Source organism: Malania oleifera, chromosome 1 (genome assembly GCF_029873635.1).
Source record: "Malania oleifera isolate guangnan ecotype guangnan chromosome 1, ASM2987363v1, whole genome shotgun sequence".
NCBI lineage: Eukaryota > Viridiplantae > Streptophyta > Magnoliopsida > Santalales > Ximeniaceae > Malania > Malania oleifera.
Genome location: NC_080417.1, coordinates 137,009,120 through 137,035,441, shown reverse-complemented (window position 1 = coordinate 137,035,441; position 26,322 = coordinate 137,009,120). Strand labels below are relative to the sequence as shown.

Genomic DNA, 26,322 nt, shown 5'->3' with positions numbered 1-26,322 from the left:
AAGTGTCCATGAAGGAAAACGGGTAGCACCCATTGCAGAAAGACATGACAGTCATGACTTTTCATTCCTAACATCTTCCTTTCATTTGTGTTTATGCATCGAGATATGTTGGATGCATATCCATTAGGGAACTTCGCTGAGTTCAACCATTTGAAGAAATTCTTTTTTTCATCATTCGAAAATGTGTAACATGCTTATGGCATAAGAAGCTTGTCCCCATCACGAATTTGATGCAATTCAGGTCGTATTCTTATATCTTCCATATCCCGACGAGCATTTGCATTGTCCTTTGGCTTCCTATTTATATTGAACAATATATGACATTCTCACAAATGTTCTTCTCAATGTGCATAACATCCAAGTTATGGCATAGAAGAATATCTTTCCAGTATGGCAGCTCGAAGAAGATGCCTCTCTTTGTCCAATTTAACTCATTCTTTGCATGTAACACCCCGATCCCGAGGGGTCTGGGATATTAACTTTTTACCATTGATTTGCAGCGGAAGCAAAATAAACTCAATTATTATTAAACCAAAGCGCTAAGTATTCATATTACAATCATTTATTTTACAAAAGAAAAATTTCACAAACATAAATATTTGGCATCATACTAATATTTCTAAACAATCTTTATTTTTCTATCCCCACCCGCATGCTTGCTAAGCCTGATTTCTAACATGCTCTTCAGAGTTATCTGAAATAAAAATATGATTGGAGTGAGACGACGCTCAGTAAGTAAATAAGATTGTTATTAGTGTGTGGCCAAAATGAGTTTTTTAAAAATTTGTAAAACAATATTTAATATTATAACTTCAAAACTGTCTCTAGAATAAATATAAATTTAAAAATTTCTGCATAAAACTTTTACCATCAACTATAACAGCAAAATTTTATAATCATATACTATAACTGTTAAATTAAACTTTTAACTTTAAAACTATATAAATATTTAATGATAAATATACATATACTTTTTCTTATACGTTTTCTTTAGATCGTCATTTAAGCACTAGAATGATCTTTTTCATGTAAACTTACACTTTTCCTTCAAATCATCAGTGATTTTGTATACGTAATTAACTATGTATAAACATATATTGTAAAAAACCACCCTTAGGCTTGTTTGCCGTAAGTCATGTTTACCTCCATGATTGGGTTGTGCGGTCCGAAAACTGGACTTAGCTAGCTGGCCGACCAAACTAAATCAACTTACGTAAACTTTAGGTGAGATTTTCCTTATTAAGTCCTGGTCCAGAACTAGGTGTGCATTCAGAAGAAATCCACTAACATAAATAACCACTCTATAAACAGTGTGGGTGCACTATGATCCGTATAAACTTTAAGCTGCGGTACCGAACATCTGTAACTTTGAACTTTCATTACCATAATGGGTTTTAAAATCATCTTATTATATTTTATGCAATTTAAAATAATATCATAAAAGTCTCATCTTTACTCATATTTTTATAAAAAATACAACGTAAAAATAAACTCATGCCACACCATTTTTGTGTTAAAAATATATATAATTTTATTTTTGAATAGAAAAAAATGCTGAAAATCTACCTGAGAGGATTAGAACATTTCTTAAACCAAAAATAGATGCAAGTATATTAAAGATAGAACTTGTATAATTAAATATGCGTAAAATAAAACTCATGAAAATTTTATGGAACTAATTAACATAATTGAAATTTAATTATAAAATAAACTTGGGTATAAATTTTAAATAAAAAAAAAACTAACATAATCAAAATTTACTTACCTTCTTCCTTACGAATACTGTAACTATCTCTAAGAAATGAGATCGGAAAGAGTGGGTGATTGAGAATTTACTCAAAAATTCTCTCTCCACCACAATTTCTTTCACTCACTAATCCTTCTCTTCCTTGAAAAATTGTTGTGACAAATGAAGGTTGAGAACTCCCTATTTATAGGAAAATTTTGGGGAAGAAATGGAATTTGTAAAAGTGTGGGGAGATGAGTGAAATTATAATTTTTTTAAAATAAAAGAATGGGCAAGGGATGGGTAAGGTATGAGTTGAATATGAGATGGGGATGGAGGCCATGTGGGAGTACTTGCCACCATTCCCAATAAATAAATTTTTAATTAATTACTTACCTAATTAATTAATCAATTAGTTAACTAATTATTTTATCATTTTATTATTTTTCTTAATCATTATTATCATTATTATTCTTATTATTATTACTTTTAAACTATTTTTAGTATTCATTTATTTTATTATTTATTTTTGAATAAGAATTAAATTTAAATTTTGAAAACTCATGTGGGCCCCACATGGTCTTGTGGGCCCCATACAACTTCGAGACTCAAATGGATCTTACGTAACTCCAATAATTCTTATACGATTTTATGAGCCGTACACAGTTTCGAGACTCGTGTAAACCTCTACACGGCTTCGGGACTCATGTGAGCCCCACACAGTCTTGTGGGCCCCACATAGGATACCTATATTATTATTATTATTCTATCATATATTTCTGTAAATTATGTCAGTCAAAATATTATTTTATGTACTTAGTTACGTGTACAAACAGTGTCTATCCTATTTATCCTATGAAATTCCATTTTGACCAAGCCGACCTCCAAGGAGCGACTGAGCCGCAATGGTCTCTGAGCACTCGCTAAGACAAGGTCTTTCTTAGGCTTCAGACATGGAATCAAGGATCCTACAAAAAAACACTTTTGTATTGATATTAACTTAATGACCATTTTTATTATTTTATTATTATTGTGTTTTAATCATATATATATATATATATATATATATATATATATATTTTTGGGTCATCATATTGCACATTTCCTTTTTCTACTGCTCGATGCTTTCCCAAATTTCGCATTTCTTATCAACTCAAGCTGGTTTATATCTCTTCCCCACTAAGTCGTTTGGCTACAACCTTCGTTCATGTTTTCCATTAAATCTTCTGGCAACATGAGTCCTTCAAGGATGTCTAGGTCTTAGAAAATGACGATGACACATAAAGCATAAAATTGCGTCCATGCTTCAAGGATAAGGACGAAACATCCCTATTATACACTGGGTATGTTAAGTAACCTTTTATACTCCATCCCGATAGATTGTCATATGCAGGGAAATCATTAATTGTCCACAATAGTGCAGCATGCATCCAAAATATTGTCCCAATTTCCATGTTCAATGTCTCAACTCAATTTTCTCATAGTTCTTTCAACTCATTAATTAACGACCTTAGGTAAACATCAATATCGTTACCAAGTGTTCTCGGTCTGGGAATAAGTAGAGACATGTAAATGAAGGGTTCTTTCATACATTATCATGATGACATATTGTATGACATCATCATATTTGGCTACATGTTATATAGGCTACTCATGTTATTGAAAGGATTGAAACCATCTGAAGCAAGACCAAATCTGATGTTGCGAAGATCACTAGCAAACCACAAATGCCTTTTATCGAACTCGGTCCAAGCTTCTGAGTCTGCTAGATGGCTAAAGGTGTTTTCCTCTTGAAAACGTTTCTCTTTGTGTCATCTTATATCTGCAGCAATCTTTCTGCACATGTATAACCTTTGAAATCTCGACATTAATGAACAATATTGCAAAACTTTTTAGGAGATCTTTTTATCATTCCTCTGATTAGTTTTATATCTCGGTTCACCACATTCTGAACACTTGTTTGCATTTTCGAATTCACCATAAAAAAAAGTGTGAAATCATACCTACATGCATGTATTGAAGTGTAATCAAGACCCAATTCCCATATGTATGTCTTTGCCTCATAAAAAGACTTTGCAAATATTTCACCATCAGGCAGTGCCACCTTAATTAGGCTAAAATGCATGTTAAATGCACTCTAAGATAATCCATGCATTGTCCTTACATGAAACAACTTTATATTTGGATTTCTTTAGCTAGTTTTGTTTGCTTGGATTACTTAATTATGAGTTTAGTTGGATTAAAAATTTTGTTTCAGGAAAAAAAAAAAAAAAAAACTTATTTTCCACAATACTTCTCCTTATATCAAATCCTATTTTTTATAAATTATTCTAATATGGTTAAAAATTAAGAAATTAAATATTATTGATGTTTAAAATATCAAATTTTTGTTCATTAATTTGATATTTTTTATAATCCAACATAGAAAAAGAAATGTAATTTTCTTTAATTTTTTTTCCCCTAAAATTTCCAAATTCCAATCCAAATAAAGCCATAAAGTTTATAATTGCTATATGTTTCTTTAAGCTCATTGGAGGGTGGACTTGAATTCTCCCATATATTCATCAAGCTCTGCTTGCTTGAAAACTTTTAGAAATCCCAAGAGTTGCCAGTGATCACAATGTGTCTTTTTATAATTTTTGAAACCTTATGTAAAAACCCCAAAAATAGAGATATAAAAAAAATTAGTGAATTGATTTCAAAAAAAAAAAAATTAATTAATTAATTAATTAATTAATTAAATTTTTAATTAATTAACTAATTAATTAATCGGATTTAAAAGAAAAAGAAAAAGAAAAAAAATTAATTAAAATTTATTTTTATTTTTATTTTTTTTAATAAAATATATTATTATTAATATTAATTAAATATATATTTATTATTATTATTATTATTATTATTATTATGTTAACCACCTGAAGCTTCAGGTGGATTCTTAAAATTCACCCCCCCCAGATTCTTCTTCTTCTTCATTTTTATTCTTTTCTTCTGCAACTCTCACAACTCTCTCTCTCTCTCTCCTCACGTTCTCTCTCCCTCTCTCCTCGATTTCGCGACGGATTTTCGCCCGATCGAAAATTCGAAGATACCACTGGACTCCATTCGCTGCTGCCGTCATTTCTACTGGAGCGGATCGATGGTAGGAGCGGCGTAGGCATATTCCCTGGGGTAAGCCATTTCCCCCTTTTTCTTTAATTTCTTGCAAAATATAAGCCCAATTGATGAACGGACACCACCACGAGAATCTAGGGATGATTCTCTACAAGTCTAGTGGGACGGAATTCTCGTGGGGGTGTCGGGCCAAAACTCCAAATTTGGGGTGCGGCGATTATTAAGGGGCTTATTTTTAATTAATTAGCATTAATTTAGAAATGCTAAAATATTAAGCATCTGAGACTGAAATAGGATTTCTGAAATTTAGGGCTCGGGTGAGCGCCGCGGGTGTAATTTTGGGACCCGCAGGCAAAATTTGAAAAATTAAGTAGGGATATTAAATAATAGTTTAAATATTAATTTGAGGTATATGGAGCCTAAGGAAGGCTAGATGAGTATTATTTTGGAGAAATAGATTAATAAATTTGGGGAAAAATGTAAATTGCAGGAATTAGATTTCGGGCGCCAAGGGCGTGAAATTTTGGGTTCTAAGGAATTTCTCAATAGTCAGGTAAGGGAATAAACTAAAGTAGTAATTTTCTATACAAATTATTATTGATTATGAGTAAATTTATTTTCAGAAAAACATATGTTATATTGTGTATTTCGAATGAAATGTACGATTGGGAAAATACTGCTGTGATGATTAAAATGTATATGTATGTATGAGATGTAAGGAATTCACGATTTTAGAATATGAAGAATGACTTTTAATAGCATATGTGTGGCATGAATATTATTTTATGTGAAATGTATTATGATGTGAAAGATTTTACGAACCAAGCAGTTATGGAAATATGAGTTATGTTGTGATAAATGATGTATTTTCAGTATATATATACCTGAAACAATTTTGGCGCGAGGCCATATATTTATGTTATCGGCACGAGGCCGTATTTATGTTATTGGCGCGAGGCCATGTATTTATGTTATCGGCACGAGGCCGAATCTATGCTATCGGCACGAGGCCGTATTTATATTATTGGCACGAGGCCATATTTACTATGATTTTGGCGCGAGGCCATATGTATGATTTCGGCGCGAGGCCGTATCTATGTTTTCAGCACGAGGCCGTAATGATGTTATGTATGATCATGTATTATATGTTTTCATAACCAGGATGTTAGTTTAGTTCAGACCAGGAGCTCGGTACCGTAGCTATGGGTTCATTTTGGCACGAGGCCTTATTAGTGCTACCGTCCCACGAGGGGATGGGAGATGGATAGTCGATGTGGCTTTCAGTAGAGTGTGGACGTCCACCTGGCAGTCCGGACCAGGGTGTGGCGGGCTCATCGTACTTACAGACATATTTGATTCGGCAGTGGTCGGCCAGCCATTGTCGGGTCCCGCCTTCGGGCTGCACAACCCGTCATGGGGGGTAATACATGACACTAGCTAGCTATTCATCCTGTGTTTATTTTCAGTACTACAGTTATAACAAATGATTTTATGTATGATATGAATTATTAACAGATGTGAAAATATATGTTTACCCAGTACGATATGATGATGTTTATGGAATTATGAAATGTACTATATACGTATAAATGCATTAAATATTCATGTTGCCACACAGCTGTATTTAGTTTATTTTCCCTTACTGAGAAGTGTCTCACCCCAATATTATTACATTTTTCAGGAGTCCCTGAGAGACCGGCGGGTCAAGGCCGCCGTTGAGATTAGTGAGATTATCCCGTGAGGAGGGTAAGATTTTGTACTAGGGTTAGAATTATTTTGTGTTTGACCCTAGAGATATTTTGATGTATATGAGGATATATAGTAGTACAGTATCATAATGTTATAGAAAGCTCTAGTATTATGTTTTATGATTGGATGTTTGAGATTTTATATTTACTGCTGCTAGGTTTTCCGCTGTGTTTGACAGGTGTCCCCGCTACCCACGGGTTCGGGTTGACCATTTTTATTTAATATGTGATATTTTATGTTAAGAAATTGAGGGACGTTACACCTTAGGATAGGTTAATGTCTTTTACCCTTTCATATATAGAGAAAATATAATAAAAAATAGATTTCTCTCTTATTTTTCTTTTCAATTGTTTCTCAAATAAAGTCTTGATGTAAGTCAATCCTAAATATTCCAAAATAATGTGCCCCTTCAAAAAAATTGTGATGTGTAACCTTTACCTAAAAAATTATATTACTAATGTGGCTTCATGTTATTGGGGGAGGCACAACATGAGATAATTTATGTGATTTGTGGGTTGTGTCCCTTCTACTAAATTGTATTATATATATACGCACACACACAAAAAAATCTCAATTTTATTGATAGTCCACATTTTGTATGTGGTAAAATTTTAATAAAGAGAACACAATATTTCCATGACATATAAGGGTCTATTTAGTTTTAAAAAAACTATATTTATTTTTTATTTTTATTTTTCAAAAAAAACATTAAAAAATTAGTTAATTTTTTTTTTTTACAACACGTGTTTGAAATAAATGAACACAATAAACAATTTCAGCACTATTTGTTTGTGAAACTAGTATTATTTTTTATTTCTAATATTAAATAATCATAAAAATGCATCCTTATTTCTAATTTACTGAATATATATAGGAGAGTTGGAAAATATCTTTTCAAAATTAAAAAAAAAAAAAATTTCTAATTCTTACTTTTCTATGAGAACATTAAATTTGGATTCTAAACTTAAATTTGAGTGAATTATATACATAACTTCTTTTAAATCTGTGCAAATTCAAATACAAACCCTAAAATTCATATAAAACTAGAAAATAAATGGTATATTTTCTCATATTTTTTAAATTTAGAAAAAAAATTTATTTTACCCATTTAAATAAAATCTTTATTTTCAATCATTTTAATACAAAGTTGAAAAATTTTAAAATAAACTAAAATTTCTATAATTTTTTTAGACAATCAAAAAAATAAAAATATTTTTCATAATTAAATGATCGGACAGACTTTATTTTTAAACTTAGATTAAACTAAAATAAGATCTAACATAAATTATACTGAAACTTATCTAAATATATTCGAATCTCAAATTTAACATCCTCAGTGCATACTTTCAATTCAAAATAAGTTTTTTTTTTTAAATTTTAACGTGGGCTTTGAAGGGAGGGGGATTGTGGGGGCCAATGAAGGCGATGGTGCATCTTTGGATAGTAGTGAAAGGTGGCGGTGGTTGCTATTGCATTTCAATAATACTCATTAATTAATAAGACGAGAAAATTAATTAACACACAGAAAAAAGGTAGGGCGCCACAGTAGATGGGCATTGTTATTGAGGTTCCTTAGGGTTTTATGGTTGGAAGGAAACTATACTTGTTACATTGACAGAAATAGAAATGAATTTTTTACTATAACAAAAAATTAAAAATTAGGATATAGAATTTAAATTGTAATTATCCATTCCATTTTATTTACAAATGGATGGTACTGGGGATACCTATATTAGGAAAACGAAAGAAAATGCCGCTGAAAAACAAAATGAAAAAAATTTAAAACATGAATAAGTGAATTTAAAATAGTCAGAATTTGATACTTTTATATTGAAAGTGTTGAGTTTGAATATTAAAAACCGATATAAAATCTAAGATATAATACTTCCCATTGTGTATTGCAAACTTCGCGAGCATTCGATGGTAAAAAAATGCATGTAATATTAAAATTATTGTGATTGTAAAATTATTTGACAAATTGCCAATATTTATATATTTTTAAAGAGACCATTATACACTTCTTTTACAAATTTTATTTATTTATTTATTTAGTGCATTAAGATTGAGTAACATAATAGAAGGTAACTCATCTCTCATGTTACATTCCTTTCTAGTTGTTTCCTAACAAACATTTCAATGGTTAAAGATTAAAATTTAAAATTTTCATACTTTAGATCTCAAATTTAAATCTTAGGAGGGGTGAGAGGTATAGTTAGGGGTGTTTATCGTTCAGTTTCCTGAACCAAACCTCTAGAAATTGAACCGAACCCTTCAATCCGATTTGGTATTTTTGTGAACCAAAATTGATTTGAACCATTCAGTTAACCAATAGTTCGGTTCACTTATCCAGTTCAAATCAATTTTCTAGTCATTATTGTAGAAAAACAAATGTATAAAATGCTGTAAAACAAAAAACGTTTCAAGACACGTTACATTGACATTTACACTTTATTTATATAAATTTGTTTATACCATTTTGTAACTTTAAGATATATCATATATTTATATAGTAATATAGAATATAAATAATATATTGTATATTTAACTAATCTTTGGTTTATAAACATAAAAATCAAAATCGAACAAATAACTAAAAATTAAAAAAAAAAATCAAATTCAAACCAAATGAGCCGATTAACAAAGTTTGATTGGATTTGAATTAGTTTTGAAATATTTTTCAACAACCCTACGTATAGTATGACATGTGTAAGAATTAGGCCACATGCTATACTATACCTTTTGAGATAGTTATTCTTGAAGTTAAGTTTTACCTTTTGAGATGGTTATTCCGTGCAAAATGTCACCTGTGTGCAACTTGCAAGAGTTCTTTCTTAATAAGATTACAACTGGGAAAAAAAAAAAAAGTATACATTAAGACAAAAGAAATTTTGAAAAACTTAACTTTGAAAATTATATTTTAACAGCTAAAACAAATTCACTGTCACATTTTCATTAACCTTTGACGGTCATAATGCTTAACAGCAGAAATTAAATCAAACTGGGCAACGCAAACAGCACATTTGACAACTAATAAATCTATCTTAATTACACAGGTTTTTTTTTTTTTTTTTGTTGTTGAAAGGATACACAAAACGCCTTTAGCAGAAGACCCTTTTACGATTAGACTTCAATTATTGCTGCATGGAATCATAATGTCAGAAAAAAAAAAATTAGTACTTTTGAGTGAGAGGATAAGTACAAAGGAGATTGAAGGGTAAGTACCTAAATTAAGCACAATCATTTGAGAATTGAGAGCCAAAGTAGTCCTACGAGTGTGGGGTAATGCCCAATAATTAATTTTCCACACTGGGAAAGTTATGCCTACGCTGCGTGCCAGCTTGGTTTAGGGCGTGTTTGGCAGGAAGGAAAATTTCAGGCTTTTGGACCTAGGGAAGGCTAGATATTTTTTTTCCTTTGGTTTTTCTTCTTCAATGGTGAAAGTTGAAAGGTACCTTTTGCTGTTGGCACTGTAATTATTCTTTGTCCACTGCCTCACTCGATCCACAAACTGTTGACAGCAAAGCTATGGTGTGGGGGAGAAAGGGGAGTAGTCTAATTGACAAGTTTTGATTACTAAACTACCCTCTGGGTTTTGTGGAAAGACAGAAGTATCCCACAGACGGACTCATCAGTGCCTTCCAAACCCTGGGGGCAAAACGGGTTTTGCGCTTAACTTGGACATATGAATTGCCCCAATGTTGGTTGGGATGTCCTTTCTTTTCTAAACTTGGAACTGAAGTGAACAGAAACACGCCTCTCTCTCTCTCTCTCTCTCTCTCTCTCTCGATTTCTCTGTACAGAGGAGAGCAGGCGAGATGAGAGGTGTCGGCACTAGTGGGTAGGACCCGCATTCGAGTATCATCTAATCCCCTCCGATCCTTTACCCGCATGTGCTCAGCTTCGTCACCTCCATCTCTCTCTCTGGCATTTCCAATGGAGGGGTGAATTGGGAGAGTTCTCTCAAGGACACCCACATTGGAGAATCCAAGAATGAGTGAGCTTATACAATAATCCTCTCTACTCTCTCTGTTCGACTCTTTCTTGCTCTGGGAGCATGAATTCAGTGACGCGTCTCGACTATGTTCTGTTTCAGCTCACTCCAACCAGAACTAGGTACTCTACATATCCTCACAGACTCATCTCTATATGTTCGAATAATTGCGTGCATTTTTTTTTTAATATTTTTATTTGTGGGTTCGTCCAATTCAAGGTGTGATCTGGTCATCTACGCCGCCGGCGCCAGCGAAAAGCTAGCTTCGGGCCTTCTTGAACCTTTCCTCTCGCATCTAAAAGCCGCGAAGGATCAAATTTCGAAAGGTGGGTATTCTGTCACGCTTCGCCCCCCGTCTACGGCTGCCGGCGCTTCCTGGTTCACCAAAGCCACTCTGCAGAGGTACCACAATGCGCAATTGTATCATTGATGACTGTCATCCAGATTTCGCATCTTTTTTTATTGTTAATTTGCTTAATTATCTTGTTTCTTCTGTAAGATTTGTGAGGTTTGTGAGCACACCGGAGGTTCTTGAGAGGTTTGTGACCATAGAGAGAGAGATTGAGCAGATCGAGAACTCAGTTCAATCAAATGAACTGTCTAACACTGTCGTGCCGGCCGATACAGAAGGTAAACATTGAATTTAGTCTATTATTATTATTAAGCCTCCTTTCGTATCATCTTTTACCCTTTAGGGACTTTTAAGATTTTAATATGTTTAGAGATCATATACATGGTAAGAAGTTCCGGATTTTTAAGATTTTAATATGTTTAGGAATCATATACATGGTAAGAAGTTTCGGATTTGGAAATTGCTTCGCATCAATAATTCAAGTAGACATAAAATGCGGTGAGAAAGGATACGCTACTGGTTAAGGACTATATGAACAGGAGAGGAGAAAGCACTGTGACTCTGTGAGTGAGATTTTTTCTGGAACATCCAGAACAACATTTGACTTTTGCGTTGGAGTGAAAAGTACTTGTTGATTTCAGGATGTGTTGGGTTTTGCATAGGCAGATTTCTTTTCGAGATTTTTATCTGGACGGATATAGTGGAACAGTTCAAATTTTGAACAATGTTCTTGGTTCAAAGACCTTGCTTCTGCTGTTGAATTGTTTTCTGTGAGTTTGTGTTTGTTGAATTTAAATTCACTTTGATATTCTTTGGGACTAAATCAAGCAGAGTGTGGATTGGAATTGCACCAGCATTTCCACTCTCAAGCCTTAATTTGATCCCTAATGCAACCTCTGGATGTCCTGTGTAATTTAGATCATTATTCAATCGTATCTGTTAAAGTTTGCACAGTATGCTTGTTCTTTGTTTGATTGCTGAGAAAATTTGAAAGAGAATGGAATTAAGACTTTAGATTTTCACTATCTAAGACCCAAAAAAGCTAAATTGTTCTTCAGCTTTTGGCCTGTTATAACAATTTACTGGACCCTGGAATGGACTTAACAAAAATCTGCTTCTGGTTCAGACATTATTCATAGACAGGCATTATTCATGGACTCATGGTTCTGCATCCAGCTTTTTACGACAAAATATGAAATTTTCTTTAAACAGTGCAAGGATGCGGTTATATAAATTCACATTATATTCCTTAACAAACTAGCAACAGATTAATAGGAAATGCATTCTAGATTGGCAAAATATGAACTGTGTCCAAATTATGTTTTGAACTGTAGATTGATGCACTATTTTGAGTGATTTCATCTGCTTCAAATTAATAGGTAATTTATCAGCTGCTGATGGAAATCCCAAGAAAGTAACTGCTTTCTCCAAGGTATTTTATCATTTTGCAAATTGATGTGAATACGCTTTATACTGATGTTTCCTTATTAGTTCATGCGATTATCTTTAACCATTCCATTGTTATGCTGCATTTCAGTCAAAAGGTGAATCCAATGGTGCCGGTGATGCTGCATCAGAAGAAAATTCCAAGTAAATACCCTTTCTTGCAATTGGCTACATTTATGACTGTATATTCTTAGTTATGGTCAATCTATAATCTTTTGCATCTCCTGGTCTTCTTTGGATGCTAAACAGGGTTCGTCTTCAACGTGTTCTTGAAACTCGAAAGGCAGTACTCCGAAAAGAGCAGGCAATGGCTTATGCACGTGCTTTAGTTGCAGGATTTGAAATGGACTACATAGATGATCTTATCTATTTTGCTGATGCTTTTGGAGCTTCTCGATTAAGGTATTAAAGGACATTCATTTTGATTGTACGAAACATAAGATTATTTTACCTTCGTCAAATGGGAAATCGCATACCTTATGTTTTTTTATAAATTTCTGTTATTTTTGTAATATTGCATCAAATTTCTTTATATTCTATTATACTTGCTTCTGTCTGCTACTTTATATACACCACTTATTCCTTGTTTGAGGGATTTCTGAACACAGGGTCTTAATTATGTCTTCGAAACTGACTTGCATGGCTCCGGTATCTGGTTTCAAGTATAAATAGTTTATTCAGCTCAAGCGTCTCTCTTATCAAGCTCCATGATCCTTGATCCGTTTATCCTTCAGTTATCATTTTCATATTTCTTGGGATAATTAAGTTCAGATATAATGCCCCTATTTTTGAAATTTGCATAATATTTAAGATCCAAGTCTGCTTTTGTTTAGGGAAGCATGCATAAGTTTCGCTGAGTTATGCAAGAGAAAGAATGATGATGGCCTTTGGATGGATGAATTAGCAGCAATGCGGGCATGCTCTCGCTCCGAATTGTCTTTTATGGGAGCATCTGGAATCATACTTGCTGAAGAGGACAATGACCTTGGTCAAAACATCACAATAAATGTTCACAATGGTGGTCTCTCTGGTGAGAAGCAGAATGGTACAATAGATGCATCAGTGTCTGATTCAACTACTAGTCATGGAAGTTTAGAAATTAACCAGGGTATGGTTGAATTGTTTATTTTTAACTTCCAGTCTATTTTTAGAGCCATGATTGCACAATATGTCCTGCACATAAATCTCCCAACAACTTAATTAGTGCATCGTACACACTTGGAACACTGTGCCTGTAACATGTCTCCCAAACTCACCTTTTTTTTTTTTTATGCCAAACCTCCCCCACAACCTCCCCAAGGGCAGAAAAAAAAAAAAACGATTCTCTATATCTGTTAAGAAAGAAAAAAAAATAAAAATAAAAAAGTGCTTGTGGGATGAAACGTGTGCACTGCAAACTCTGCCCATTAATCCCAAATTATCAAATTTTCATGATTTTCTTGTTTAGAGGTTACAAATGGAGGAAATGTAGACCTATAATAACATGGACTGGGGTAGCAAATAACAATTTGCTAACACTTAAATTTTTTTTTATATGGCCCTAAATCATGCGAAATGACAAAAAAAAGATTCATATAGCCAACCCCACCTACTTAAGGCTTAGTTGTTGTTGCTGATGCTTTGTGTCTGTCAGAATTTGAAACTTCTGCCCATGAGGATGCAATTATGAGTTATTATATTCCTACTAATTATCGGCATGCATGATGCACATATGCTTTGAAGTTCTCAATAGTTGTAAGCAATTTTTCAGAAGTGATGATGGGTAATTGGAAACAATTTTTGAAAAGTTAGAAATACTTCTTCAGAATCTGTGTGTACAAAGGTAAGGAAAATAAGGAACATCAATTTACTCATTACACACTAGGCCACTAGTTGAAAATTTTATTTTAGCTTCGAATAAGAAATTTATTTTGAATCAATGAAGCGAAAAAATGCAAATTGAAAACTGCCTATTCTCCTTTTTATTTATAACTAGCCATTGGCAAATAGTACATGCGTACTCCAATCCACTGCCCTCAAAAATTTTTTTTTTCTTAATTTCAAAAAGAACTATGCTGATGTTTTTTCTATTATATCCTTTTATCAAAGTTGAAAAGATGAGCAGTCATGGAGATGTTTTAGGAATTCAGAAAACCACTTTCTAGTAATAATAGATGCAGACTTAATCAGGAAAACGAAATAAGGTGATTTGTGTGCTGTGAAACCATTGTTAGTTTCTCAAATACTTATATATCTAGGTTTTGACAATGTTGTTATTAAATGGTACAAGGGGAAAAGACACTGACCTCCCTTGAGATTTGAAAAAATGACAAGGACCTTCCCTGAGGTTTCAAAAATTCCATTGACCTCCCCTAAGGTTTCGAAAAGTCACAGACCTACTCCGAGATTTTCCCGAAAGACAAAAACCTCCCTTCAAAAGGCTTGTCTTTTTTTCAAAGGGTTTAGACACGCGCTTCCCCTAAAGTTTGATAAAAAGATGGATACTTTTAAAAATGCCACAAATCTCCCCTGAGATTTTAAAAATACCACAGAGTTTCCTTGAGGTTTGCCAAAAAGACATAGACCTCCCATAAAAAAAACTTGTCTTTTTGCAAAATATAAATGGATGTTTATGTCTTTTTGAAAAATCTCAGGGGAAGTCCTTGGAATTTTGGAAACCTCTGGGGAGGTCCCCGAAATTTTTGAAATCTTAGGGTGTCTATTGCCCTTTTTCAAAATACAAGGGAAAGTTTATGTCTTTATGATAAATCTCAAGAGAGGTTCCTGGAATTCTTGAAACCTAAGGGGAGGTTCTTGGGATTTTGAAACCTCAAGGAAGGTCCCTATCTTTTTGCCAAATCTCAAGGGAGGTCAATGTCTTTTGTGCTTTTTGGAATATGGTGAGCAAAAAAATGATGATGGAAGCTATCAAGGTTTGTTCATTTAATAGTAGATATGAAATGGATAGCCTACCCTCTACAATATTGTTGCGGACTACTAAGTCAATTGTGTCCCATTCGAAGTGTAATCTCTAATGTAGTTTTCTAGGCATATAGAGAGAGTTGAGGAAGGTTGGGCAATCTTTCCACGTGTCAAGTAAAGGGGAGTAGTGTTGCTAAGAATTCTAGTCCTGAGTTTGCCCCATATTGGAAAACTGAGTGGAGGATGAGTGACATATACACATGGATGCCCAAGTTGAGTTGGACTTTTGAGTCAAATTGATGCTCATCCATGTATATCAAGTCCACTTGCAAGGACTCCTCCGGTGCTAATAGAATGGTATCAAAGTTGACGGTTTGAGTTGAGCTCGAGTGTGATCCATAAATGTGGACTGTGTCAAAGAGGAGTGGTGGAAATGGATGCTAATCCCATGGATGAAAAGATTCTCATGGTTTCCTGTCTTTCCCATGGTTTACACACTCTTGGTTGGTTGCATGACACTTTAGTGATCATTCCCTTCCGCTCAAGGGAAGTGGTTGAAACTCACAGATGAGGGGACAATTGTTGAAAATTCTACTTTTGAGTTTGTCCTACAATGGAAATTCGAGTGAAGGATAAGTGACTAATATGCATGGATGGGCCTAGGACCCGATGGCTTAATTTTTTGGCAAGGTGCCACCTAGATATGTCAGGGTGAGGAAACTCCAGGTGCTAACCAGCGTGACATAGGGGTGTAGAGTATAAGGTTAATGTGACTAATTGTAGGATGATGTCAGGCTATTGAGAGGAAGAATCTAGAGACACAAGCTTTTTAGGTGCGAATGAGTTAGAAGGTTGCTATTAACAGCTTACAGCATCCAACGATTTCATTTCATTACCCCAACCTTTTCTTGCATCTCTATTGGGTTAGAATGGTTTCATGTTCCTTCATCGATTGATTATTCCTCTCCATATCCCTTTCTTCAATTTCAGTTTCGATGAGTTCTTAAGATTGAATGGTCATTTCTCCTTCAGACCCTTGATTTGATTTGTTTTCCAAGAATTTTGAGCTGGGTATGTAAGCCATGAATCTGAGAGGAACTTTAAAAAAGGGCTTTCGGCTTTTTTTTTTTTTAACCCTATTTTGGTCTTGCAGCTATTTATGGTATAAATAAAAATAGAATAAAAATATTTTTTTTCCTTTATAAGAAAGATTATATGTATGCCCAATCTCTAGTGGTGGTGGTGGTACCAACCAAGAAGTATGTCGTCCAACCCGACCTCAGCCTCTTTATACTTTACCTATTTGACGCTCTGGGTGCAGTTATTTAGGTGGTATCCCAAGATTGAAGAGATCAATTTCTTATGGGAAGACACGAAACAAAAATATGAACTAAGTAATAGAAAAGGAAGAGGGGGTATTTATGGTTGGGTGAGATTGCCTGATGGGGTGACACCATTAAGCATGAGAACCAATGAGGATGGAATGCACAGTTGGTTAATGTTGTAAATGCTGCCTCATGGCAAAAGAATGAAAAAGCACAAAGAGCGCACTCCCATGAAGGAGTGCATGTTAGTGATACTCGATCTGACAAGAAAAGGTTAAGGGTTACCCTCGTCCAATTGGGTGAGATGCTATTTTGGCCTGGTGAAAATCTTTTATTTGCAGGCTCAAAAAGTTAGTCAAATAAGACATACTAAAGATTGTATGAATCAACTAAAAATGGGGGACCTTGCCTCTGTTGCCATTAATTTCATGGTTTATTCAAGAATTAAAATATGGGTGGTCGATCCAGGTCACCAGCACTCTTCTAGTTATGCCCTTTGCTTATCCATCTGGCAATGTAGCATCACTTTTATGTGTAAAATAAAGCAGGTAATTGCTTTTGTTCTCATCATTGTCGTCATCATCATTATTGTTGGATGGAACTCCAGTTGTTTATTTGATGACAGAACACCTGGCTCAACTTATAGAGTGCTAGTTCAAAAATCACTACCAGTGAAAAGTTGTAGATTGTTGTATTTCATGCATTTTAACTCCATTCACATAAAATGATGTTTTGTCATCAACAAAGCACTTCCCCATCTGTTTACTTCTTTTGTTGCAGTATATTATCTATTAGCTGAATGGTAATTAGTTCCTTTATTTCTGTATCAGGTATGGCTTGCCAGGATATGAGTTCTTTGCAATAGAAATATTAATTTGCATATTTATAAAGAATTAGAAAAAATTGTTCTTTCTGATGTATTTCTGGTTCATCTTTGATGTTGCAAATGTTTTATACAGATAATTGTGTATCAGCAGCAGCCGCTAATATGCCTCCAACAGATGAGAAAAGTCAAGTACCTATGTCATGGCCTAGTCATCTTCCTCAATACCTGCACAATTATCAAGGTCCTGTGTTTCAACAGATGCCCCCATATCACGGGTATGTTTACCCTGGCATGCATGGTGCCTCTCCATATTATCCAGGGAATGTGCAGTGGCCTCCCAATAGGGAAGATTCTCCCTTTGGTCCTGATCAGCGACTTTTTGATCTTCCGATGCATGGAGCATCTTCCAGAAATAAAGAGAGATTTTCACACAGAAAAGAATCAGAAAATTTGAAAGAAGATGCATACAGGGAGTCCAGTGAATCTGGTTCTGAAAGTGATTCATATGAGTATTTAAAGCATAACAAAAAGCATTCCTCGATAGATCAGGTGCATAAGAAAAGGCATGGGAAAACCTCAAGAAAGGTTGTTATCCGAAATATTAACTACATTACTTCTAAGAGGGATGGAGAAAAGGGCAGCACCTCTGAAGGGGATTCATCTGACGAGGATGATTTCATTGATGGAGATTCACTCAAACAGCATGTAGAGGAAGCTGTTGGGTCATTTGAGAAACACCATAAAACAACCACACATCATAAGAAACGAGAAAGAAGCAAGCATTTCAACATTGTAAATGGATCAAATGGTGCTCCTGATCAATCTATTGAAAGCACAGTTGCAAATAATCCTGGAAAAGAAAGTCAAAATGGAAGTTGGGATGCTTTCCAGAGCCTCCTGATGAGAGATGAAGAGTCAAATACAGAAAATATAGAAAGACAATCTGTGCAGTTTCATGAGGAAAATCTCCCAACCAAAAGCTCTGAGGTGGGAATTCCTTTCACATTTCAGATGGAAGCAGAAATAAGAAAGAAACAAGCTGTTTCAATTGATTCTTTTGTTGTGACAGAGAGAGATACAGGCAATGAAGGTAAAACTCACTCTGAAAACTTTGAACCTGCTGAAAATATCCATCCAGTTATGAAGAAAAGGGATAGTGCATATGAGGAGTTGTTATTTTCACAAAGAATTGAAGGATCAGGTACTTATTCCAGTGATACTGTAGCTGATTTTGCCACTGAATCTTTCAGACTGAAGAGCAGAGAAAAAGAAGATTGGTTTGTTAGCTACCAACCTGATAAATCTGCAAATCAGGATGAAAGCATTAAATTCAAAATGTTTGATGGGAATTATGATTCAGCATTAGCAGGAGATGTCTTTAACTCTGTTGAAAAGAAGAAAGATGTTTTTGCTGATGACTCTTTCATGGTTCAAACTCGATCAGCAGTCAATGAGGAAGCTGATTCCCAATTAAGGACAGACATCATGGTCACTGACATTGTTGGAGCTGGTCAACTTGAAAATGGCACAACAGAAATTCCAAAGGATAAGGTTTTTGGTGCCCAAGAACCAGATGACCTTTACATGGTGCTTGAACGTAATTCTGCTGTGGACCATGGTGTGACATCCTGGACTCCTGAAATGGACTACGGAAAAGAAATTTCAGTGAATGAAACCAACAAGAGGCTTTTGGATGTTGAAACAACTGCTTATGTTGACAATAATTCACACTCCAATGATACAGGCACTAATGATAAAAAGAGTGGAGTTCCTAAGAGGAAAGTTCCAGGTAGAGAAACAAGATCTAAAGCTTTGGGTGGATCTACAGGGAGAGGAAAGTCTGAAAACGTCCCCAGGAGCAAGAAACCTTCTCCTGGAAGCAAGACAGCTGCTCTGAAGAGCAAATCTCAAAAGGTATTGAGCAAACAGTCAAAATGCACCTTCAGATTTCATGGTAGTAAGTTTTGGTTTCCATAGATTTCGAATCAGTTCCTTTTCTTTGCATATGGAACATTCATTTTAGGATTTTATATTATTTATTGCATTGTAGATGGTTTTTACTGCAGTTAATGAATGCTAGTTTCCATTTTTAGCATGGTGATGGTTTCATGTTCTGTAATGTTTCTATCCGGTTGTGTTCATGGTTTAGGAACAGTTGTGTCATTGCATTGCTATCCAATTGCCCTCGGTTCTTGTTTCTTACTGTTATCTAACTGCTTCAATGCATTTCCAACATCTCGTTCTTTTCCTCTCTCTTAATAATTAGGAAGAAGAGAATAGAAAGAAAATGGAGGAGTTACTGATTCAGCGCCAAAAAAGAATTGCTGAAAGAAGTTCTGCTAATGGATTTAAGAAGACCCCAGCAGAGGACAAAACAGCCGTTACTTCCAAGCACGAGAAAACAATACTTCAATCCCCAGCTCCAGATGTGAAGAAACTACCCAATCAAGTGATTAGGAGTTCCACTACAGATCGCCTTGCAGCCGCACGTATAAATCACGAGGCATCAACTACTCAATTGAAATCTGGTCAACTGACAAGAACAACCTCAAAGGTAAATGGTGTAACTGATACCACTATAGATCGCCTTGCAGCCGCACGTATAAATCACAAGGCATCAACTACTCAATTGAAATCCAGCCAACTGACAAGAACAACCTCAAAGGGAAATGGTGCAACTGATACCACTATAGATCGCCTTGCAGCCACAAGTATAAATCACGAGGCGTCAACTACTCCGTTGAAATCCAGCCAACTGACAAGAACGACCTCAAAGGTGAATGGTGTGACTGATACCACTATAGATCACCTTGCAGCCGCACGTATAAATCATGAGGTGTCAACTACTCAATTGAAATCCAGCCAACTGACAAGAACAACCTCAAAGGTGAATGGTGTAACTGATACCACTGTAGATTGCCTTGCAGCTGCACATATAAATGATGAGGCATCAACTAGTCAATTGAAATCCTGCCAACTGACAGGAACAACCTCGAGGATAAATGGTGTAACTGATACCACCTTATCACAGAAGGCTTCTAGAGGTGAGAATAAGAAACTAAACTTAAAGAAGGTCAAATCTTCAGACCAGAAAAGTGGCCCAAACAACTCAAACAGTTTGCTTACTTCTAAGTCTAAAAATGATGAAAAGAAGGATCATATGGATGTCACTGCAGCAATGTCTGTGGAGTTGAGTCCTGCACAACCAATTCAATCATCTGAAAACATTAGAGAGCTCCACAGCACATCTTCAATTGAGAAGGATGCAGGAAAATTGAGTTCTCATATGGACAGTTTTGATGATAAAAGCTGCACTGCTAAGTTGAGCAAAAGGGACACATCTGTTCCTACTGAAAATTGTTCTGCACAGTTGGATTACTTGGAAGGAGATTGTGGGGTAGCATCGAAAGCATCTACAATTCTTTGTCAAGACAAAACAAGATCTGATAATTGTCAAATTATTCATGAAGTGACTGTGGAACCTCTGCCTACCCCAGCTGAGGAAGCTTGGAAAATTGATGATGATGGTGCAGCTAATGCTGAGTCTCCAGTCTCCCCTGAAATTTCTGAGATTGAAATCTCAACCCCACCGCCGAGCAATGGAATGAACACGGAACCAATGCACTCAAGGAAGAAATGGAACAGTGGTGAAACCTCTCCTAAAGCTGCAAAAGGGTTTAGGAGGCTGCTTTTGTTTGGCAGGAAAAGCCGATAGCTACTCTGAATCTTATGCAATTGCGCACCATTGCATTAATCCCTCATGTTGTGTCTTGGTTTGTCGAAGAGCAGGATGTTCAACAATTGGATAGTTTGATGAAGCTGCCGAAGTATGCCGTGTGGTTTATCCAGAGGAAGAATTTATTAGATCTCAATACACAATAAGGCCTTGGTGTTGCTGCCATTTGAGTTAGTAGTCTTGCAGTAAGTTAATGGAGTTTGGTATATAATTGGGCGATGGTGTAAAGAGGTAATCTTTGTGCAGTATACTATACCATCGTTTGCCTGATGCTTGCAATTTTTATTCAAAATTCAAATTCGTGTTTGTATCTATTTTTTATTACACACCATGTACTGAGATTTATTGTTTCAGTGTGTTTTCCCCCATTTTCATCTTTGGTTATTTTTTATGGTAGGCTTGGGAAACCGAGGGGGGGTGGGGGTTGGAAATGCTCCCATTCCCATTTATGCCTCCACGATTTCTGCTTAGTGGACAGTAATACCAAAAGCAAAACAGTGTTCAAATTCCAACTCATTGATAAAAAGTACTCTCTTCTGTACATGTATTGTATCTCAAGGTCTTTCTCCACTTTTTAGGTTATTTTTATTACACGAAATAACTATTTTTGTGAATAAAATAAATTATAATAAAATTTATTTTAAAACACAATAATTTAAAATAAATATCATTTATGAAAACAATTGTATTATTACATCTAGTGAAGATGTAATCATTTCTACTATAAAATTTAAAAATAATTATTTGTAATCTATTCTTTGTCATGAATTATAAAATTGTTTTGGGTTATCATTTGTATCATGGTGACAACACATTTTTTTGCATAACTATTAAATCTTTATATTATAACCATTTTGATTCCTAGAAATAAAAATTCTGCAAATCAAATGGGACCCAAATTTTTTTTTTTTTCGTTTCATTAATTAAACAACTATGATCCAAAACGTTTTTTAGGAATTTAACAAAAATAGAGATTACACCCCACCATGAAACAGAGTGTGTAGCAGCAGATAGAATTTGAAGAAGGAGAAACCAACTTTCTGTTGTATTCCTCTCAACAGAATGAAAAACAATTAACAAAACTAATATAACTGGTACATTGTGCTGTAATAGTCCCTCTTAAGATGATGTGTAATTATTGTGCACGAAATCTTGGATAAAAGTAATGCAAAAGCTTGATAACCTAAAGGTTTAGCCATTAAATCTGCAATCTGATGAGTAGAAGAAACATGTAAAGTAGTAATAAGATCCTCTTGCAATTTCTCATGAATCAAATGACAATCGATTTCAATATGTTTAGTTCGTTCATGAAAAACTGGATTAGCTGCTATGCGAAGGGTTGCTTGATTATCATAAAATAAGAGAGTTGGTTGATGATGGGAATGATGCAAGTCTGCAAGTAGATTTTTGATTCAAATAATCTCATAAACTGTGAATGCCATTGATCTATATTCATCTTCAGCTGAAAAACGTGAGATGGTTTGTTGCTTTTTAGACTTCCATGAGACAAGAGAATCCCCAATGAAAACACAATATCCACTGATGGATCTATGAGTATCCAAACAGCTAGCCCAATCTGAGCTTTTATATGAACCTTTGATGAAATGGAAAAAATATTCCTTGACCAAGAGCAGATTTGAGATATCGCAAGATTCGCATAGCAACTTGTAAATGACGAATGCGAGGGGTATCCAAAAATTGACTAAGATGTTGCACAACAAAGGTAATATCTGGTTTGGTGCGAGTCAAATACAACAACCTTCCAATAAGTCTTCGATAAGCTGAAATATCATCTATCAAGTCACCAATATCTTTAGATAATTTGGTATGAGGATCCATAGGAAATGAAATAGATTTTGCAGCTAGCAATCCAGAATCTAAAATTAACTCTAAACAATATTTTCTTTGAGATAAAAATATGCCTTTGTTTGATCGGGCTATCTCCATTCCAAAAAAGAATTTTGCATGCCCCAAATCCTTCAACTTAAACTTAGCACTTAGTGAGCTTTTAACCTGTTGAAGAGCAGTTAGATCACTGCTAGCTAGGAGTATATCATAGACATATAGCAACAAGGCAATGAAAGAATTTCCATCTTTTTTAGTGAACAAAAAATAATCAACCTTAGATTGTGAAAAACCCAATGTAAACAACACAGAAGTAAATTTAGAATTCCACTGCCTTGAGGCTTGCTTCAAGCCGTGCAAAGATTTTTGCAATTTACATACTCTTTTGTCCCCCTTGCTAAGATAACTTGGAGGTGGCTTCATAAAAACTTCCTCATCAAATTCTCCATACAGAAATGCATTATTGACAGCAAGATGAAATATATGCCAATTTTGTATCGCAGCAAGTGATAAGATACACTTTACAATAACCATCTTTGCAAAAGGTGAGAAAGTCTCAAAAAAAATCCAAACCTTCCAATTGAGTATACAACCTTTAGCAACTAGTCATACCTTGTGTCTCTCTATTGAACCATTAAAATTATATTTTGTTTTATAAACCCACTTACACCCTGTAGGAGTTTTATGAGGTGGCAGTGTTGTGAGAATCCAGGTGTTATTCATTTCTAATGCAAATAATTCTGCAGATATAACATCTCTCCAATGAGCATGCTGAACAGCTTGATGATAAAATGAAGGTTCAAAATCAGAAGAAATAGCAATAGAAAATGCTCTATGTGAATCAGATAATCTGGAATAAGAAAGAACTTCAGAAATGCTACGTGTAGTTCCTGAAATGATAACAAGATCCCTGGGAGATGATTGAGAAGCAGAAGCAGCTAAGTTGCAATGATATGATTGCAGATAACCAGGCATTATGTGCTGTCGAGTGGATTTTCGCAAAGGTGGAAATTGATTTGCATCATGTAAGGGTATATTTGTATTGGAAGAAATAGGAGGAACAGATGGAACATGAGGGATTGCTGATGACAATGGTTCAGGAAATAAAATATGCTCAAAAAAATTTGAAACTGGTTTAGGGAGAATTGGAATGGAACTTTCTGAAATGGTATTTGACTAAATTGAATGTCATGTCTAGAAGTCCTATTGAAATCAAAGGAGAAAGGAAATATAGATTCATGAAATATGACATCTCGAGAAACAAAATTTTTTTTCTATTTTAAGTCATAAAGTTTATAGCCTTTTATACGAGATGAATACCCTATAAAGATACATTGTCTTGCTCTTGAAATTTTGATCTAGAATGGGTAAGAGTTGTTGCATAACATAAACATCCAAAAACATTTAAATGTTTGTATGCTGGAATAGAATTATACAAAACTTCATGTGGAGATTTGTTATTCAAAATTAAGGATGGAAGTCTATTAATAAGATATGTTGCAATGAGTATGCATTCTCCCCAGAAAAACCAAAGGCATGTTTGATTGAAATTTTAAAGATCTTGCTACATTTAAAAGATGTTGATGCTTTCTCTCAACTATAGAATTTTGTTGAGGTGTTTCTACACATGATACTTGATGCAAAATTCCTATTGAATGAAAAAAATTTATCATGTTGAACTCTAAACCATTATCAGATCTTACACATTTTATTTTTGTCTCAAACTGTGTTACAACCAGATTATAAAAAGCAATAAAAATATTTTGAACTTCAGATTTCCTTTTCATTAAGTAGGTCCAAGTGAATCTAGAATGGTCATCCACTAAAGTAAGAAAATATCTAGAACCATTACGAGTTGGAACAAAAAATGGTCCCCATATATCAGCATGAACAAGATTGAAAGAAAAACTTTTATTATATGAATGAATATCAAAAGGAAGTCTTTTTTGTTTAGCCATAGGACAAACTCTACAATGATCAACAATTTTGTCTGAAAAACTAATATCTGATACATGTTTTGAAAGAAAATTCAATCGTGACATAGGAGGATGTCCTAATCTGTTATGCCAGCTTTTGAAGTTTATAACGGAGTTCACAATATTGGATGTTGGAGAAAATTCAACAGCATGAACAGTCGAGTGTTGCAAGATGTATAACCCAGTAGATTTTCTAGCAATCCTAATCATCCTCTGTGGGGTAAATTCTTGAATGAAACAAACATCAGGTAAGAAAATAAAAACACATTTCTGAGATGAAGTAAGCTTACAAACTGAAAGCAAGTTATATTAAAAAGATGGTACACAAAATACATCTTTGAGAGTTAAGCTTTCAGACAGTCTAACTGTGCCAAAGTGAGTAACTAGGACAATGTTTCCATTTGGAAGCATAACAGTAGTGTCCAAAAGCTTTGTTATAGATGTAAAAGTATTAATGGAATGAATAATATGATATGTAGCACCAATGTCTACAGTCCAATGATGCCGAGATGTTGATGAAGATATTGAACAATTCGAAGAAAAACTAGAAAGTATCATACCTTGGGTATTCTGTGGAGGATTAGTAGAAATAACATTGGTTGTTTGATGGTCGATGGGTTTATCAAGTTGTGAGTGGATTAGAGCTAATAATTTATGACAGTCCTCTTGAGAGAAGGGCAAGTTATTATAAGATTCAAAGGTTGTATCAAGAGGATGGCTTGTAACTTGATTAGCTGATGAAGACTTTCCTTTCTATCGAGAATTACTGAATTTAAAACCTGGAGGATAGCCATGTATTTAATAACATTTGTCAACTATGTGATTATTCAAACTACAATGAGTGCAAAACAATTTTGCTCTCCTTGGTTGCTGATTTTCAGAAGCAAATTTGTGGCCTGAAAAATTCGATTCTGTCATTTTACTCATAAGTGCAGCTGTGTCATTTACCCCAGGTTTGCAGACTTCTCTTTGTTTTTCTTCTTGGACCATTAAAGAAAAAACTTTATTTATTTCAGGCAGGGGTTCCATCATTAGAATCTGCCCTCTAATGTGAGAAAAACGTACATTCAATCCCATCAAGAATTGAATCGCATGCTATTTATCCTGATATTTCAAGAATTCCCAAATGGCATCACAAGTACATGTTCTTAGTACACCACAAGAACAAGTGGGAATCTGATTATAGTCAGATAATTCATCCCATAAAGACTTAAATTTTGTATAGTAATCTCTTATCGACATGCTTTCTTGAACTAACATTGATAAATCCTTTTGAAGTTGAAAAATTCTTGGCCCATTTCCTTGTGTGAACCTGTTCTTGAGATCCTGCCACATATT

General features: G+C 34.6%; 1 protein-coding gene across 2 annotated transcripts; it reads left to right on the top strand.

Annotated features, from left to right (window-relative positions):
* The first annotated feature begins 1,257 nt into the window (after positions 1-1,257).
* LOC131153904 (COP1-interacting protein 7) lies at positions 1,258-21,537 on the top strand. Of its 2 annotated transcripts, none has more exons than XM_058106358.1 (9): positions 1,258-1,261; positions 10,797-10,979; positions 11,077-11,207; positions 12,309-12,361; positions 12,467-12,519; positions 12,625-12,777; positions 13,209-13,483; positions 17,561-19,341; positions 19,694-21,537. In XM_058106358.1, exons 6-9 carry the CDS (start codon positions 12,683-12,685, stop codon positions 21,140-21,142), a joined length of 3,600 nt encoding a protein of 1,199 aa, XP_057962341.1. In that variant the 5' UTR covers positions 1,258-1,261; positions 10,797-10,979; positions 11,077-11,207; positions 12,309-12,361; positions 12,467-12,519; positions 12,625-12,682; the 3' UTR covers positions 21,143-21,537. The 2 variants fall into 2 exon arrangements, with proteins under 2 accessions (XP_057962341.1, XP_057962338.1); XM_058106355.1 differs by lacking the exon at positions 1,258-1,261 and adding an exon at positions 10,299-10,699.
* The last annotated feature ends 4,785 nt before the right edge of the window (positions 21,538-26,322 follow it).